Source organism: Colletotrichum godetiae (assembly GCF_030913485.1).
Source record: "Colletotrichum godetiae strain CBS 193.32 chromosome Unknown BDP55scaffold_2, whole genome shotgun sequence".
Classification (NCBI taxonomy): Eukaryota; Fungi; Ascomycota; class Sordariomycetes; order Glomerellales; family Glomerellaceae; genus Colletotrichum; species Colletotrichum godetiae.
Window position 1 is genome coordinate 1146337 of NW_026851250.1, and position 17881 is coordinate 1164217.

At 53.3% G+C, this 17881-nt stretch overlaps 5 protein-coding genes across 5 annotated transcripts; 2 read left to right on the forward strand and 3 right to left on the reverse strand.

The window, feature by feature from the left end:
• Positions 1-2116: 2116 nt before the first annotated feature.
• Positions 2117-5493, forward strand: BDP55DRAFT_539669 (uncharacterized protein; the record flags this gene model as incomplete). The annotated part of the gene is made up of 2 exons (XM_060568048.1): positions 2117-2411; positions 2468-5493. 2 exons carry the CDS (start codon positions 2117-2119, stop codon positions 5491-5493), a joined length of 3321 nt encoding a protein of 1106 aa, XP_060436270.1.
• A 418-nt stretch (positions 5494-5911) lies between these two features.
• On the reverse strand, positions 5912-7624 carry BDP55DRAFT_643227 (uncharacterized protein). The gene has a single exon (XM_060573495.1). The coding sequence runs from the start codon at positions 7588-7590 to the stop codon at positions 5971-5973; it is 1620 nt and encodes a 539-aa protein (XP_060436271.1). The 5' UTR covers positions 7591-7624; the 3' UTR covers positions 5912-5970.
• On the reverse strand, positions 7605-8151 carry BDP55DRAFT_643228 (uncharacterized protein; the record flags this gene model as incomplete). The annotated part of the gene is made up of 1 exon (XM_060573496.1): positions 7605-8151. A coding segment is annotated over one exon (299 nt), but the record flags the coding sequence as incomplete, so codon positions are not given.
• Positions 8152-12711: 4560 nt separating this feature from the next.
• Positions 12712-14346, forward strand: BDP55DRAFT_134478 (enoyl-CoA hydratase/isomerase). Its single transcript, XM_060565526.1, has 3 exons — positions 12712-13148; positions 13345-13728; positions 13857-14346. The coding sequence occupies exons 1-3, from the start codon at positions 12797-12799 to the stop codon at positions 13964-13966; spliced, it is 846 nt and encodes a 281-aa protein (XP_060436273.1). The 5' UTR covers positions 12712-12796; the 3' UTR covers positions 13967-14346.
• On the reverse strand, positions 14285-14677 carry BDP55DRAFT_723041 (RNA polymerase II transcription factor B subunit 5; the record flags this gene model as incomplete). Its single annotated transcript, XM_060578689.1, has 3 exons — positions 14285-14332; positions 14408-14556; positions 14659-14677. 3 exons carry the CDS (start codon positions 14675-14677, stop codon positions 14285-14287), a joined length of 216 nt encoding a protein of 71 aa, XP_060436274.1.
• Between the last annotated feature and the right edge of the window lie 3204 nt (positions 14678-17881).

A 17881-nucleotide genomic window follows, 5' to 3' on the forward strand; every position in this document is an offset into this window, starting at 1 on the left:
TACTGATTGATCGCTCGACGGGTTGTTGATGGAAAGACGGTGCGTGGAATGAGAAAATGGTCCTGGCGGATAACTCTGGCACTTCAGGCCATGGGGGGGCTCCTTCTTAAGAGGCTGTCATTCTAGGACAGTATGTGAATGCGGAAGGCTTCGGACGAGGCCATAAGCCTCTCAGGGAAGGCTATGAAAAATGAGATACCATGAATGGAGACAAATGGAAATTCCTGAACACTAATAACGATCTTCAGGCTGATCATCTTGGTCGGCTAACTTGACCCCCTCGATCCCGTGTACCTGATGGCTTCGGCTAGAAAACAGCTAACAAAGACCAAAGTACTCCATAGGATGTGTTTCTTCTGGAAAGAATTTCAGCCTCAGCCCTAGAGTGGCCTGATATCGGCGGTTACGAAGGTGCCAGACACTAGACCTTCAGGATGGTCGGCAGGATGCGAGGTTGCGTTGGGGGTGGCTAGCCTGCAGCAGTTCGCATCACTGCTCGGCCGCCATGATGATGCATTCATACTGAGAAACGCAAGAGCTTGGTTCGACAAGTGCGACGGCCCCGAGAAGACTTGGGGTCTATATGTGACTTGAAAGTCGGTATGTCGCATCAATGCCTCATGGCGGATGTTGACGTTGGAGAAGCGTGTCAAGCTCAGTCGTGGTACCCAGTCAAGAGCAATAGTACTCGCTCACGTCGCGTGAACGGGTCTAATTGTCTGGGGACTGCAGAGTCAATCACATCCATCAATCTCAAAGTTGTGATTTTCGAAACGAAGGAGGCAGTCACACCATGGGGAGGATATCGAGAAACAACTGGCCAGCGATTACGTCTGACACTTGACTACTGTGCCTGGCTAACATTGACCATTCATTGGCCTAGAATGCCTCTGATCTGCATCACGTGATGCCGTCGACGTTTTGGCGCCCGTTTTCGGGGCGGTTCGCTTCAACGTCTTTGGGTTTCTTGTTCGGCCTCCGCGCTTAAGAGGAGACTGGGCGCTTAAATTCGGGGGCGATGTGAGAGAACCTCAGCCACTCAATGTACATGCATCTGTTCAAGATTCGCATCTTCATTGGGTCCTCGACCTTCTCGCTCTGGTGCGATGGCATGCAGGAGGGGTTACACTCTGGCCTGGACCGCCACACAACTCTGCATCTTAGTTGCAAAATGCAAACCTCCCCCCAGAACGAAAATAGAGCGACTCGCCCAACCAACCAGCTGGGGTGTCAACCGCCCGAAACGGAATCGGATAGCCCCCGAGTTGTGTGGCCTTCGTCATTTCAACGAGATCTCCAGCAGCGGCTCGCGAGCAGACCGGGCCGCTGTGGACGTGACTGCAGGAACCGCATCCAACCCTGCAGGTTGGCGGCATAGTTAGGCAGGGCATTGGACTGCCTACCCGTCGTCCACTTTCGTCGCAACGGGATTCTGGCGTTTCCGGATGGAGTCACAGGAAAGCGAAGCGAAGCGCGGTCGAGAGCCTTCAAGTGAGCGGCAGCGTGTCCCTGGGGTATGACGGAAGAGGCACCAGTGTTCCCTTCATCCTCCCCACGTCAACCTTCTTTCTCCTTCTTTCTTGGGACCGTCTCCATTCATGTATGAACAGTTACATGCCCGCTGCTGAGCCCCCAAAGCCGTCTGTTCTCATTTTTAGCTTTTGCTCAGCTTCTTCTTTTACACACTTTGCATTTCGGTCGCATGGAATAGCCTCTTTCTTTTCTTGTCTCTTCTCGGCTGAATCTTTCCGCAGCTGATACTCTTGGAATAATCGGATGATACTCTATCCAACGTACTTTCTTGTCTCTCTCATATGCTATACGATCTTGAGATGCGGGTCGTCTCCTAATAACCTAATAAGAACACACTCTCGATAGGTTCGTTCCCCGGTTTGTCGATCATCCCAACCAGGTTTATACACGGTCTACTCCTGAAGCTATTGGTTTCCAGGCCTTTTTCGTCTACCTGCCTCTGGCATTCACTGACGTTTAACCAGACTTAGTTGGTTGTCGGCAGACCGTATGAAGGATGGGACCTTCATCCAAGTAAGTTCACATCTTGCCTTTCCTTACACATAGTAATGCTGACTTGGGTTCTCAGATGTCCTCCCGTACCATGGCCCTCAAGCCTCTTCTTTGGACACTCTCACTCACATTATCGGCCTCCATCACTGCGGCAACGTCATTCAACTTGTCGAGCGAGATTACGAGATTTGTACCGACGTGCGCCCGCGAATGCTTCCGTTCGCATCTGAGTGCCAACTACGACCTCACTATCTGTGGCAGTGCTCCTACTCTGCAATGCCTGTGTGCCAACGTTGGATTTTCAGGACTCACCTTAGGGGAGGGTGCTGTGCAGTGTATCGTCGCAGAGAAGGGCATCGGGTTCTGTCGCGAAAGTGATGCACCACGTACGTATATCACGTGGTTCGGGATCAGTCGTGGAACGAAATCTAACAAACGGTAGAGAATGTGATCGACGCAGCATACCTGATGTGCTCGAATCAACCGGGAGCTGTTCAGCCCACGCACACAGCCATCATTGCGACGTTAATCATTCCTTCCTCTGGAGGCATCATTCTCGTTCCTCCAAGGACAACCACAAAAACCACCCTATCAACGTCGACGAGGCATCTAACGACTTCGATCCCGACGACTCTCATCTCGGCAACAGGCACACCGTCTATCCCGGATACGTCTACGACGTTGACTACCTCGACTGTATCTCAAGCTTCTACTACTGATAGCATTGTTACACCACCGCCTTTGCCGCCATCTTTCACAGCGACGCCTTCCGCATCCGCAACTGCAATCCCAGGAGCTGAGGGTGCCGACGCCGGTGCCTCTAAGAGCTTAGGCACCGCCCAAGTAGCAGGTCTTGCGGTTGGTATCGCAGCCGCGCTTGGCATTGCCATCCTCGCCATATGCTTCGCCCGCCGTAAGCGCAGAAAGGACTACCCGGATGAGAAGACAGGCTTCTTCCCCGTACGGGAGAAGGACTCTTGGGAGTTTCACCCGCAAGAGGGCCCGGCCAACATCTTCCACATTTCTCCGCCCGTCCACCATGCGCAATCCCCTTCTCCGCCACCGCTACGCCAGCCCCCGGCAGCACGCACCCGGACAAGCGGCCGCATGAGCTGGTGGCCTGGCGCGATTGGCCTCGCCGTATCCCGGCCAGAGAGCACATCAGCGGCCTACCGTCCATCACCTCAGGCGCAGAACCGTCCAACATCACGTCTTCTCCCAGCCAAGCCTTCTCTTTCGTCACCAAAGCCGGTCCTCTCCCTCAAGATTCCCGAGATAGACCTCACACCGTCGTCACTCCCTCGGGCGAACCAAAGTGGATCTGCGCCGACCAACTCGCAAATCTTCAAGACGGCCAAGCTCACAGCACCACCAAAGAGTCACTACAATGCCCGGGAAAGCACAATGACTGAATTTGAAGAAGACGGCGCCATCACGTCGGCCCGTTCGGCTCGCTCAAACAACATCTGGAGACCACCATCGGCAACGGTGGGCAGCAACAACACCGTTCCCAAGTCTGCCACGTACTACGTAGCAGATAAGAACGGCAACTGGGTTCTCGGGGACCCCAAGAGCGCTACTCACATGGCGCAGATCGCCGAACTCGATGCCTCGGGTGTGAGCCAGGGAGGTGGCGCGAAAGCAAAGCCCTCATACGCCGAGTCCGCCATGCTCGCGGCCACAGCCACGACCGCGGGCATGGGCCACGGAGCCGGAAGTCCCGTTGCTCCCTCCGGTGGCCGGATGATGCCACCGCCCCCGGTTCTACTTCCGCCGGCCGAGATCGCTCGAACCGGTGCCCTAGCGGCCCCGCCCGCGGCTCATCAATCCCGGACCTCGAGCGTCTACTCACCAGCCACCACAAGACCCAACACGGTTATCCAGAACAGTTCTCTCCCCCTGTCTCCCGGAGCTCCTCACCCGGTGCCGAGCATGTCCTTCTCCCATCCCGAGCCACCACGCCGCCGAAGCAATTCACTCGGCCGCCGCAGCTCATCAAAGTCGAAATCCGCAGGGTCTGGCACTGCTCCTCTCCCTCCTCCCACTGCATCGGTTTCCACAGGCGCGGGAATCGCACCGCATCGATCCGACAGCCACGACTCCCACGCATCGGCCACGACGATCGCTTCCTCCGTCGCGAGCGAAGCCGAGCCCGTAATTGAGCAAAGCAGCCTTTCTCCCGTCGTGGAGTCACCTGCCTCAAGGGGGTCCCCAAATGTCGGGCACTCACCCGTCTCCTACCCCGTCATCCCCGGCCGCACCAGCTCTAAGCCTGGTTACAATAACCTCCGCCTCCTGGCTCCTCCCACCCGACCTTTTGCTGCGTTCCCCGCCGGACAGCCCAGTCCCACGTTAGGTATGATGCAGCAGCAGCAGCAGCAGCAGCAACAGTCCCGAAACGGACCGTACATGGCCAGCTATGAAGTGCCCCGCAAACCCGTCGGCCCTCGCCCGCGCCCAACCGGCCCCGTCGCCGACCCGAGCAGGATCACCACCGGATCACCTTCACTCCGCCTCGTGACCCCATCTCCTCCCCCCTCCACGTCCGAGAGCAGGAACAATTACCAAGGCCTCCAGCAAGAACCCCACTGGAAGCCCGCGCAAACCCAGCGGCCGCCGCAGATGAGACCTCTCTACCCGCCGCCCCTGAACCCCAAACGCCCCAGGCTTGAGCGCAACGACGACGTCCACCCGCAACCGCAGGCAGCGCAAGTTCAGCAGGCGCCGATGAACCAGGAACCTCAGTCGGCCTCGGTCCACAAGGCTCTATGGGGGAACCTCCCTCCTCGTGCCCAGCAACAACAGCAGCAGAAGCCAGCTCCCTACTCCGGCCTCCCATCACAACAAGCTCCTCAACCTCAGCAGCAATCTCAGCCCCAGCAAACCCAACAATCCTTCCAACAACGCCAACGCCGCCTCTCAAAACAACAACAACAACAACAACAACAAAACCGCCAATCCACCCAAAACCCCCTCCCCCCTAAATCCCCGCCTCCAAAACAACCCCTCCCCGAGAGACCATCCTCCGCCTCCCCATCACCGCACCACATCGCAACCCAAGCTATACGACCAACTTCTACAATCCCACAACCACCAGCACTCGTGCCCGCACCACCATCCATCCGGCCCCCTTCCTCAACGGCCTCCCCCTCCATCGCAACCCCCTCAACAACATCCTCCCTCCTCTCCAAACGCCTCGGCTCCGAACGCGCCGCCGCCCTCGCCCTCCCCAACGCCGGTCTCCGCCACAGCCCCAACTGGAGACCCGTTCGCCCCGGAGGCCCTGGAGACGGAACGGATATGCTCCTCTCCCCCGACGCCGCTCTATTCCCCACACCTCCGGGGTTCCCATCTCGCAATGGCGGTGGCGGCACCGGCCGCGGGGGTCATTTACCCGCTACGCCGACCTGGCAGCCGAGGTTGACGCCTACTCGACGGGGCGATGACTTGTTCCTGAATGTGCAGTGATCTGGTCAAGTAGTTGAATTTCGCCGCTTACGGGGATGGAACTACAGCCAAGGACTACGACCCATCATTTTCATTTCGCATACATGACGAAGACAAAGGATTATCTCTATACCCACTCTCTTTACGATACTTATCGTTTTTTTCCTTCAACGTACTTGTACCAGTCGCACACTTTTCTTTCTACTACTCTCTTTAGATATGATAATATTGATAAGATGGACGGAGAATGGACGTAGATGAAGACACTCGGCAGATGGGATTGCATTACTGGAGTTGGTTTCCGAAAAAGAGGGTTTCATTCTAGCTCTTCTACCATATTGTGTATACTAAGGGTACATTGACTATTGAGTTCTGGTCTTTCTTTCGACAGGAGTGTAAGCTCGCCCTCATAGGTGTCCTCATGCAATACCGTCCAGGAGACGGTCTCTTCTATTTATAGGAATTCCATCTTGTACCGAAGCCCTCCAATCTTACTTTTCACTCTTCCTTGACCGTTTGGCCTCTGAGGCATTCTCGTTCATTGTATACATCTTCAGGCATTCGGGGCCGATGACCACCTGACATGACATCCTCCAAAGAAGTCATTTCAATAGAAGAATGGCCACTCCCATCGCTTGTCGCACTTCGATGGTTCCGCCGCGAACGCGAGGTCCGGTTATGTTGGCTTCGCTGGCTTCGCTGACTCCTCTGACTGCCTCTTCTCACGAGATCTTTGACATCATCAACGATATCGCTCATGACATCGCTGATCTGATCATCAAGTGCATCTATCCCAGCATCGAAAGCCGCTCGGTTCAGGTGCTGGTTAGCGTCTATGAGCTTGTTCCTTTTTCTGATCTCCGTGAAACGCGACAGGTTACCGAGCTCAAGGACGTTGACTCGCCGTGTTTTGCTGGTGGGGTTACCAACAATAAACGGACGCCATGGCTCTTCTTCAGCGATGACATCTTTGTCGTCCATCACCCCGTTTGGCATTGAATCGCGACGTTTGATAGATTCTCTGCGCGCAGCTGTCCACCTGTCCATCGCCTCGGTCTTGCTCTCCGGAATGATCGTGACCTCCTTGAATCGAATCAATGTCAATGTCAGTATCAGTGTCAAAATGAACAAGATACCGGCTACAACTCCGGTCGCTGTCCTCTGACCGAGATTCCGCTGGGCCATGCCGCCTAGTGCAGTTGCTCCAGCGGCGAAAATGAACCCCAAGGTATGACAAACGGCAAACCCTGCAGTCACGCGAGGGTAGGCAGAGTAGTTTTTCCTCTTTTGTGCATTGTCTGAATTGCCTCGAGGCCGGCCTGTCATTCCAGATTGCAGATCCGAAGTGTCAAAGGTCTCCATGATGAGTCCGTTGCATTCTGAGATTGCCAGGCACGAAAGAAAACCGATTGCAGCGGCGACGATGGCGGGTGCAATTGGATGCATCGGTGGACCAGTCGAAACCAATGTGTAGATGATCCCAGCCAGTGGGAGGCCAATGGCGAATATGGATCGGCGAAGAAGGTGAGATGTCCATGTTACCTGCTTGTCGAATGTCATGCGGCTGGTGTTTACCTGGGTATGTCTCGCTCTGGAGAAGTAGCTGGCCTTTTGGAATGGGATAGCAGCGAGTGCGCCAAATGCTATTGCAGATACGATGAGTCCAACGAATGGTGATCGCATTCGGTAAAACCTTGAGGTCAGTGAGCCCAACAAGACGATAATAAGAACCACTTGGGCGTAAATCCAACCAGAGTAAATGGCCATGACAGCGAAACCAGGTTGTCGAAGCATCTCAAAGCAAAGTGCGACACCATGATACAACTCCTGGCCCCACCACTTGGGTCCCGTTTTGACGCGATGCATCATGATCTCGCCGCGAGCAACACGCCGAGAGATATCCGTCCCAGTTCTGACTTCCACAACCGATCGTCGGAACGCCGAACGACGCACCTCTGGACAGAGACTGTTTAGCAAAAGCGCGATTGCGGTCAAAGCGATGCTGACATAGAAACCGGAGTCTGGTGGAAGTTGATCGATCACCGCAGCGCCAATGAGGAAGCCAAAGCTGAGGGAGGCAATGTAGCAACATGTCCAGACACCGAGCCAGACACCCATACCTCCTCCGTGCCTCCTTACATCAGCGTCATCCACAACCTCTTGGTGAGGATTGCTGCTCATGAGAGATGCGCCGAAAAGGTCGGTAAGTATCGAGTGGAAATTCATGCTTGCGAAACCAAGGCAGATACCCATGAAGCCTCGCGGTACCAACAACACCATTCTCTAACCAGTAAGGTTGTAAAATCTCTGAGCGCTGACAGCCAGAGCTTGGGGGAAAAGAAGTGGCATGGATAGAATCAAACCAGTCGTGATGTATGGCTTACGCCCGTGAACTAGAGGAAGTGGCCAGCAAAAGAAAGTGGGAATCGCCATCCCGAGGAAGCAACCCACATTGCCGTTGATGATCGAGTGGCTTGTATCTAGGATATAGTACTGCAGTGAGGGTACTAGTCCGGCGTAGATGCCGATGATCATACCGATAAGTGCTGTACTGATGCAAGCTACAGTTGCGATGGCCCTCTTCCGAGCTGGTGACCAGTCTCGGGCGATGGGCTGACGCCGTTTTGACTTGGCTAGATTGAAGGCCTGTACACCACGCAGACTGACATGAGACTTGCCGCGTAAGCTGATCCCTCGTGGATTACGAATCGGGCGCCCACCCAAGTCTTCCTGAGGAAGATTGTCCTCGCCTGTATTGCGAGATAGAAAGGGTACCCGTTTTGTGCTTGCTCGAGGTCGAGTTGGCCCGCTGCTACTTTGAGCTTGATTTCGAGTCGGAAAGTTGACTGCAGAGGAGTCATTGGATCCGTCCATGCTAGACTCTGAATCTATCGGGAGTTGCTCGACGATCTGCTTCGGCTTTGTGCGCTTCGACTTCTTTACCACCTTGCTCCTTTTCCTGCTCGAAACTCTGTCTGGCACAGGCCCAGCTTGTCGGGATCGCGATTTGTGTCTGCGTTTGTTCTTCTTGACAAATGAACTTTTCTTGCAGTCAAGCATGTTCTCAAGCTCTGCCGTTTGCGGAGTAAGAGAAATATTGCGGTAGAGATCGTCTACCGCGCGGGTTTCAGGCCGCCCAGCATACGGAAACGTAGCAGCGCGCTTGTACTTTGGGTCTTTTGCTTCACCGTCATCATTCAAGTCGACTTCAGAAAACTGCAAGGAGTGATCATAAGGTGCCGCATCCTTCGGAACATCGTTTCCAGACTCTGGAGACTTTGCCTCTTCGTCGTCAGCAACTCGAGTTGCCAGTGCTAAAGCTTCTTGAAGAAGACGTTCTAGCTCCCCAAAAGTGCTTTGGAAGAAGCCCTGCTCAATATCGGTAGGTGAAAGCGTCGGTTGACGAGTCATTTTCCGAGAGACTGAATTTTGTTCCTGGGAGCTCTTCAGAGAAGCATAGGAGGCTCTTTTCGCCTTGGATTGTCTCTCCGTCAATTTGGCCTTGTGTGTTTCGGGGTTCTTTAGTAGATGTCGGAGCCACTGAGCGGTACGCTTGTAGTCACTGGTGCTTGATCGGGAGCGAGTCGTGCTCTCTGAATGCGGCTTGGTGACTCTGGCGGGAACCTCACTTGCCGACTCATCTGATCCGACGGCGAAATAGACATCCTTGTCTTTACGGTTGCCGTTGTCGGATTCGTGACTGAAGGGCCGAACTTTTGACACTTCTTGATGTCCAGCGTGACGATTCAGCTCAGGGGGTTCTTGAGCAAAGGGTCGGACTTTGGAGATTGGTACATTGATCGATTTACTGCTGCTCTCTTCGATTGCCGTCGGTCTATTGACATCGCCTTCGGCAAGCAAATGTTGCTTGGCTGGGTCAAATGGCCGGACCTTTGAAACTCCGAGAGGAGCTTCGGTTTCTGTTGATCTATTGTCGTCTCCTTCGGGCAACATGTATTCCTTGGCTGGGTTAAACGGCCGTACCTTGGAAACTACGAGTGGATAATGCTGTTGGCGACCTATGTTGGGATACTGGAAGGTTGGCAGATTGAAAGCTGGCCGAACCTTCATAGCATGACTGTGTCCATCGTGCTTTGGGACGGTGACTTCGACTGTAGAGAGACAGAGATCATCTCCAGTCAAAGCTCGGCGAACCTTGGCAAGGACAACTTCAGCCTCCGAAGAGGCAGATGATGACGACGATGATGAGCTAGACGTCGTGTTCTCTGGTTGCTGTGGAACAGGCTGTCCAGGCACACCGGTGTCGCAAAAGTCGGCACCTTTGAGGATACCAAGGTGATGGACTTTGGTGTGAGACTGGTCCGGATGGATCAAAGGATCAACGCAGATGGTTTCCCGGGGAAAGTAGGGGTCCACGTTTGTCGTGGTCTCCATGAGATGTTGACTGACAGTCGGTGTGGGATTGTCTTGCATCTGGGAAGGCGAGTACTTCCTCGATGGAATGGCAATCTTTGACTTGTTCTCGTAGCTGTTCATGCCTTGTTCTGGTTCCCGTAAGTGGCTTTCGCTGACTTGTCGACTAAGGACTGGGGGCACGGGTAGATCTCTGTCAACCAACATCGGGCGCCCGGAAGCGGTCTTAAGGAGTGCATGTCGAAAATTCCCACTTTTTGCCGATGAAAAGCTCGAAGCAACGTCTTTTTCGGTTTCCTTCAAGGACATGTCCATCATAGAAGGTCGAGCGCTAGGCAGAGGTGTGTCCTCAAAGTCTCTGGTGGCGTTGAACGGCTCCTTATTTCGAGCTATGGTGTCTTTGGTCGGATGGAAGAAGTTGGACAACATCGCCGGCGTCTCCTCCACTGGTTTTGGGTTCAGCGCAAGGTCCGCTTGCGAGGTGCAGCAGAAACCAAGACGGAAAGTGGTTGGCTGCGATTCTGAAGATATAGACCTAACGCTGCGAGTGCTCTCGCCAAGCCTTTCCGCGGAACTGTAGCGTCGCAAAGCCGTTTGTTTGTAAGCCGACGTGCTGGGGTCCGTTAGCCGCTGGACTTCGGTCGGTGGTGTCAGAGACCGAGTCCTCGTGGCGTCGGACATGAAGTTCAAAAAGTGTGATGCATGAGCATTTGACGCGCGTAGTAACGATAAATATTCCGTGTAGACGATAGCGAGATTCTAGGAGAGTTCCTTTGATAGGGGGGTTGAGGAACTGGGGAGGTCGTCGAGAGAATGATGGTGTTGACGACGGAATTGGAGGGCCGAATTGTTGAGAGCACCTAGTAGCAAATGTCAACTTGCCCGGTTCCTTCTACAAGCACTCGAGTCTGGCTGTGATGACTCCTTCCGCCAAGTAATGGCGATATCTTGAGGAGGAGAAGGAGGTACTTGTCAAATTGTGCCTTCCACCCCCAGTGATAGAACCATATTGTACTAGGTACCTAGTGGCTTCCCAAGACAACTTGACAATGAATTACATCTATCTACTCTCAGGAACAGCAACTTGAGAACACACGACAGCACCTCTTTCTTGTCGCGTTATCTCGTTGAATCCTTCTAGAACGTTGCTTCTCAGCTGTTAGTCATCAGCCATAAATCTTTCGTCCGACGATGAAGTCATTCTGAGGCTATAAGATCTGATTATGTCGACAGGCGTGTGACAGCCCTCCTCGGACAGCCAAGCAATAACTTGTTGACCGGTTGACTCATGCGGCGAGCTTCTTGGCTCCCGGATCCGACCTTTACCGACCTAACACACCTGGGTTTAATAGCGATACCTCAAGTAAAGCGGGTGAGCCTGTGAAATAGCCACATAGACCGACATTTCTATAAGACGTCTTCAAACCGCACCTTTGATATGAATACCACAAGTCAAACGAAAATACGTCGATTGTTAAAGCTGTTAAACGAGATTAGTGAGTCCTCCATTTTCTAATCATACACAAGATAACCCAAGAAAGGATGACATTGGACATTCACTCGCCGTACTGAACTTACACTGAGGATGCCGTCTGTGGCACCGGTTTCGCCTATAGTCTGATTTCTTGGACCTTGAGACTCTGCCTACCCAGGAGGAATCTATGCAGATGACTTTTCGCTAACTTGTTTTTAAGTTCTGTTCAAACAGCATTTGGTGCTTAACACAATTTTCCCTTCGTCATCTAGTTGACGAGTAACATGAAATAGAGTCCTGGCTCCTGTTTACATTTCACACTCAAGACTCGGATTTGAAATTCCAACACGAGGGCTTTCATCAAGGCCATCAAGTTGAGAGCACGAACTCAGCTGTACCATGGTGGTTGGGTACATCTCATACATTGCGAAGCTAATGATGTTCTGGGGTTGCAGTGTGAGTCATCCGGTCAGACCTCTCACCAAATGCTATGGCTGTGTGTCGTTTTGATGAGGGGCATGGACCACTACGGCAGTTTAGCACTCCTAAGAAGCAGGGCATAACGACGTGTAGCCCTGTTTATGTCATTAGATTGTCTAGTAGATCAATTCGAGGGTACTGCAATGCGTTCCAATGAAGCTCAACCTTTCACTGCGTGACGCCCATCTCTTTCAGCTTAGCCAGCGAAGCGCACTCGAGCTCGCAGGTCGAATAACATTGGCCTAGGTACCGCATTGGAGAAATAGAGAGACCTCTATATATGGGATCCTGTAACGAGATGCATGCGGCGCTTTCCAAACAGAGAACCGACCGACCAAAGCCGACTTCTGGGGTGAGTCCTTATACACTCAAGGACTCACTCATAATGACCCATAATGTATTCAAGTGCCTAGAAAAGCCTTTCCATTGTTTGTGACAAGTTGATATCGAGTAAAGACCAAGGAACCTCAGCATTTGTCGCTAGCAATTACATAAGATTGATCGCCCATCTTGTCAGAAGCAAAAAAAAAAAAAAGAAGAGCGATCAATAACCCCACACCGGCGTGCGTAAGTTTACCCCAGACCATGCGGGGCCCCCCCTGTGTGTCGGTCGGGTCGGGGAAAACGCCTGCGAGACGTGCCTCGGCAACTCGGCCAGCCCCGTCGGACAGTCAGATCAGCCTCTTCGAAACCTCATCGTCGCATTCGCAAGATCCTGTCATCTGTACATTTGAGTGAGATTCACTTTCTTACTCTGCCACACTCCGTCCCAAGAAATCGCCGGTATACGAGCTCTACCTTCACTGTGGCCTTTTGCATACTGTAGTCGAGCATCTTCACACAATCGCATCCAGCTTCCCGCCTCACCCCTCACACCGCGAAAGCCTCACCGCAGGCAAATCCCCCTCCTCCTCACTCACCTCCCACGCAAACAAACGTTTCCACACCAAACTCACACCCTCCAAATACAAACACACACATACACAAGCACGCAAAATGGCACCCTTCAAAGACTACACCTACACCCACTTCCTCGTCACCTCCCCCTCCCCCTACGTAGCCCACGTCCAAATCAACCGCCCACAGAAACTCAACGCCTTCTCCGAGCCCGTATGGCGCGAGTTCGCCACCGTCTTTGACCGCCTCAGCCACGACCCGGACGTCCGCGCCGTCGTCCTCTCCGGCGCCGGCGACCGCGCCTTCTCCGCCGGTCTCGACGTCCAGGACGCCGTCAACAGCCCTCTCGGCGCGGACCTCGGCGGCGACCCGGCCCGCTACGCGACGAATATGCGTCGCCATATTACCGAGTTCCAGGATGCTATTGCCGCTGTGGAGAGGTGTGAGAAGCGTAAGTCTTTCTTCCCTTCTCTCTTTCTAAGACTCTCCCTCGTCTTTCCTATCACGAGGTCTCATTTTCACTTTTTGATATCGGCTTGGATTTCTGAAGATGAACATACACACGCATCTCAAACCCAAGACCAAGCCCAACACAACCCCTGAGACGTTGAAAACACAAAAAGCTAACACACCACCCTCCCCCCCAGCCGTCGTCTGTGTCCTCCACGGAATCTCAATCGGCATCGCCATCGACATCTCATGCTGCGCCGACGTCCGCATCGCCGCGCGCAACACCCGCTTCGCCGTAAAAGAAGTCGACATTGGTCTCGCCGCCGACCTCGGCACCCTCAGCCGGCTCCCCAAGCTCGTCGGCTCCACATCGTGGGTCAAGGACGTCTGCCTCTCGGCGCGGGACTTCTCCGCCGAGGAGGCGCTCGCCGTGGGCTTCGTCAGCCAGGTGCACGACTCCAAGGACGCGGCCGTCGCGGCCGGTACGAAGTGGGCCGAGTTTGTGGCGAGCAAGAGTCCTGTTGCGGTGCAGGGGACCAAGGAGCTGTTGAACCATGCGAGGGATCACTCGGTTGCGGAGAGTAAGTTTTTTTTTTTCCTTTAAAAAAATTCTTCTTCTTGAATTTTGGGTGGCTGTGCCCAGTTGTATTTCCTTCTACCCAAGATTGGGCTTCATTTCTTGGTAGCTGTGCTAACTCTCTGGCTCTAGACTTGCGATACACTACTATCTGGAACGCTGCCATGCTTCAGTCAAGCGATACCAAGACTGCTTTGATGTCCGGGTTGCAGAAGAAGAAGCCCACTTTCGAGAAGCTCTAATCGGCTCTTTAAGCTGTAGAGATGTGTGCCATCCTTTTCATGGGATCGCCACGGTGATGCGGCAATATATAGTCCAGTCTGGATTCCATTTCCATAGACATTCCCGGGACGGAACGGATCATGACCCCCTCCCACAAACCATACAGAACAAACGCGCCATGATGTCAAGACGGCATGACGGGAGGTCTGTAGTACAGCGACGGTCACATGGTAGCCAGAAGTTGGGAGACGATCATATCCAGGACATAGTAGAAGGATAGTCGGAAGCATCGGGAAGCATACAATGAGCAAAAATTGATAAACCGGCTCCGTCGGCACTCAGTCAGAGTCTGAACTCTCGTCGGGCTGCTGAGTCTCCTTCAGCCTCTGCAAGTGATATGTGTTAATGCGCCTGCTCAAGTCGTGTCTGTAAAAGAAGAAGAAAATGGAGGGATGACTAACCTCATCGAGCTGTCTCTTGAGCATACCAACCATGTTCTCCTTGACAACGACGTGCTGGTCGTCGAGATCCTCAATAATGTAGTCATGGTTGTTGGAGTCGATATTGACGATGATGGACTTGATGGAGGGGTCACACTCGATGAGGACTCCTAGAAAGGCGGGGCGGGAATGTTAGTAGGCCGGGGGATATCTGGGGAAGGGCAGCTAGGCAGAGCAAGCATGCGGCGGATGCTTGGGAGGAGACATCTCACCTCTGATGGCGCGAGGCATCCTGGCGGTTGGTGGGCGAAGGAATCGTGGATTATGTGAGGTGTAGGCACAGTGATTCTATTGACGCATATCTGTGTTGAAGTGGGCTTGGTCTATTGTATCCGTATTCGTAGTTGTGCTCTGGTGATGAGGTGCAGTGACGATGAGTTGCCTGGAGTTGGTGATGGCATTTGGAAAAGAACATGTGGGTCCATACCAGCCAACCAGGTGTCTTGCCTTTTAGTGCCTGGTTCGCCCACAATCCACCGGTGGTGTGGTTGCCTCAGGCCCTCCAAATCAAGTCAAGCTCTCCATCCGGTCCTGATGTGCAAGGGCCAATTTAAGCACCCCTGTCCGGACCCTTGACACCTCATCTGGACCCTCCTTCCTCCAGGGTCGCGTGAACAGAAGCAATCAAAACTTCACTTCTGACAGATTTCTCATCTGGCAGTTTTTGTAATTGACGAGACTCCGAAAGAGGGAGCCCTTGGATGCAAAGAGCTAACTGTTGGTTGAGCTTTGCAATTGCAAGCAACGATACTCCCTCCGTAGGAACTCCGATCCGCGGACCTGTCAATTGAAAGTGTTTCCTTATTAATGTCCAACCGGGCTCAACCTGGTCACTTTAATACACATTTTCCAAACGGAAATACCGAGGCAAGTTTAATGAAGAGTTTTGAAGCTTCGGGTCGCAGGCAGACAAGGTATCGTGAGTACGTTTGCTGTGGTCTTTGTCTCTCCCGAGTGCGAGTGGCTCAAACTGGATTGAGCTTGCGGGCTGTGGGCTGTGGCCGCCCATCCCCGTCGACGGATGTTTACGGACACTGGATTTCACTACTGATGAAAATGGAAAACTTCTGCATGGGTGTTTGCATAAGTGTTTGCCAATTTTTAGAATTTTCCTTTCTTTTTTGGCTTTCTGTTTGACATGCGGTAGCTTATGCAATTTGGAACGAAGCGAGGAGTCTCTGAAACAGCCGCCATGTGCGAGGTGTCAGCGAGTCACGATGGAGATTGTGAGATTGTGAGAGCCATGCCGACGCAACGCAGTAGGTACCGGTACGGTAGCACGCTGAAGGAAAGGCTCCGAGGAAGGGAATGTGGGAAAGCCAAGTCCGACGGGATGCACCAGCTGCTGCACCTGGGAGGAGAAGGAGAACCTCGGGTGTGGGTACCTCACAGAGCCGCCATGCAGGGCGGGCAGACGAGGTACACAGTTCACTATCTCTCCCGAATCTTGGGATCCTAAACTTCCAGGTGTGCTGCAAAGTTGTGAAGAGCCGAGGCAGGTACGAATCGTCCATAGCAATGGCAGAACAGAACAGAACAGAACACGTAAGCAGCCGACGTCTTGTGCCTATCAGATGCACCAGCGACTCTACAACAAAATGTTTCTCTGTTTCGCGGTTTCGCACTCGGCCGGTGGACCGGTTCATCCCTTCACCAGTCGATGCAGACGTTGCCCTGCTCAACTCGATACTGCGACATGTTGCTCATGACGTGCCATCCCCAAAAAAACAAAAAAACAGCCAAGGCTTCCCCTAAGGATTGGCATCGCGTCGTCAGGGGTGTCTCCTGTTTTGACGGGGGGGTTGAATCTTGACTGGCTCTCGTCGCAGCCCCCCCGTTCTCCAGAGGAGATGCAACGCTGATTCCCGCTTCCACATTTGCTAAGTAGGTACGGAGTGGGTGCCGTGGTGCGGCGTGCCTTGCACTTGCAGCTGTCCACTGGATACGGAGCAAATTATCCTCACCATCTGCATGTAATCACCCTCGACACTACACTTGACACTTGACGTGCAAATATTTGCGCGGCCACCTACAGGCTAGTATCTCATATGCAACAAGTATCCGTAGCCGCACACATGATCGTGAGCGACGAATCCGTAATAGCTCCAGGTCATCAATAGAGCCCAGCCGTCGCATCCCTTCGTCCCAAATACATCCTCCCATCTGCTCGATCGCCTCGTCTCTCCCTCCCTCCCTCTTCTTTTCACCCGATCTCTCTGTCCCTCGGCTGTCGTCTCTTGAGTCCTAAACTCTTGGTTATCCAGTCTTTTTTTTTTTTTTTTTTTCAAACCTTTTTATGCAGTACGGATACCGCCAGTACCCTTCGCAATCGCACACGGGAGCCGTCCGCATTCGCACGCAGTTCCCGAGGTCTTCGGCCATTCCTCTTGCTCCCTAGGCCCATCGCCGTCTCTTCTTTTTTATCCATACCAAGGGCATCGTTAGCCTCCTCCTGTGCCTGGCTACCGACTTTAATTAAAAGTAGCTTCCCCTCCGACCTCGTGAGCTATCGGATACGAAAATCGCACATCTAAAACCCTCTACGGACACACTACCTGACCAACCTTGTCTCGCCCTACAGAACAACCCAACCTAACCTTGGAACACCAGCCATTTCCCGGCCTCACCACCACGACACCACCACGCATTTGGACATCCAGCCAGCCTGCCCTGTCCGTCCGCGTTGCTTCATTTCTCGGTTCCTTCCTTCCAGCCCCTGCACCGCTGGAATTCCCACTTTCGCCTCCTCCGCTACTGAGTCGTGTTTGGCATTTTACAGCCAAATATCCAATATCTCTCCCCGCCACCATTGCTTCTCACTTCCTTTCTCTCTCCCTTCGACTTTCGCTATTTTTTCCTTTCTTTTCTTTCCAATCTTTTTGTTTTGCCGACTCGCCCTCCCTTGAACGTCAACTCCCAACCAATCGACATCTATCTATACATCGACAGTGCTGCAGCGATCTGCATTCCCCCGGCGACCTGCAAGCAAGACAAGAAAACAACTGGACCCGACATATCCACCAACCAGTGGCAACACGAACCCCATTGAATCATCATAGCCCGCAAGCTCCCTCCTTGCTTGCGTCAACCACCAACCCATCAAGCGCCCGAATTCCCCGAACCTCTCGAATCTAGCCTCCAGCTGTTCCCACCAGCTCGTCACATTCCCGTATCTCCCGGCCTGCTCCTGCAGCTTGTTCCGTTCAATCCGCTCCACCACACCTGCCACAGGCTCACAGCTACCAGAAAGCTTGCTGGATCGAGACAGCACTAGCGAATTCCCGGCAAATCTGAGCCACGCTATCATGACGTGAAAGACCAACGTCTCGCCCTTGCACCACCATAGCTGCCTCGACCATTTCCCTGTTTCGATATCTACGCCTTTGTAATACCGTTCAATACTACGCCAAGGATCTTTCCCTTTGGTCCCAAGAA

Bases quoted from the DNA above. Each gene is read 5' to 3' on its own strand.
- BDP55DRAFT_643227 (XM_060573495.1), bottom strand. From the start codon at position 7,590: ATGGGTGTCTGGCTCGGTGTCTGGACATGTTGCTACATTGCCTCCCTC.
- BDP55DRAFT_134478 (XM_060565526.1), top strand. From the start codon at position 12,797: ATGGCACCCTTCAAAGACTACACCTACACCCACTTCCTCGTCACCTCC. The intron at 13,149-13,344 runs GTAAGTCTTTCT...CCTCCCCCCCAG, and splicing joins TGTGGAGAGGTGTGAGAAGC to CCGTCGTCTGTGTCCTCCAC. The intron at 13,729-13,856 runs GTAAGTTTTTTT...CTCTGGCTCTAG, and splicing joins GGATCACTCGGTTGCGGAGA to ACTTGCGATACACTACTATC.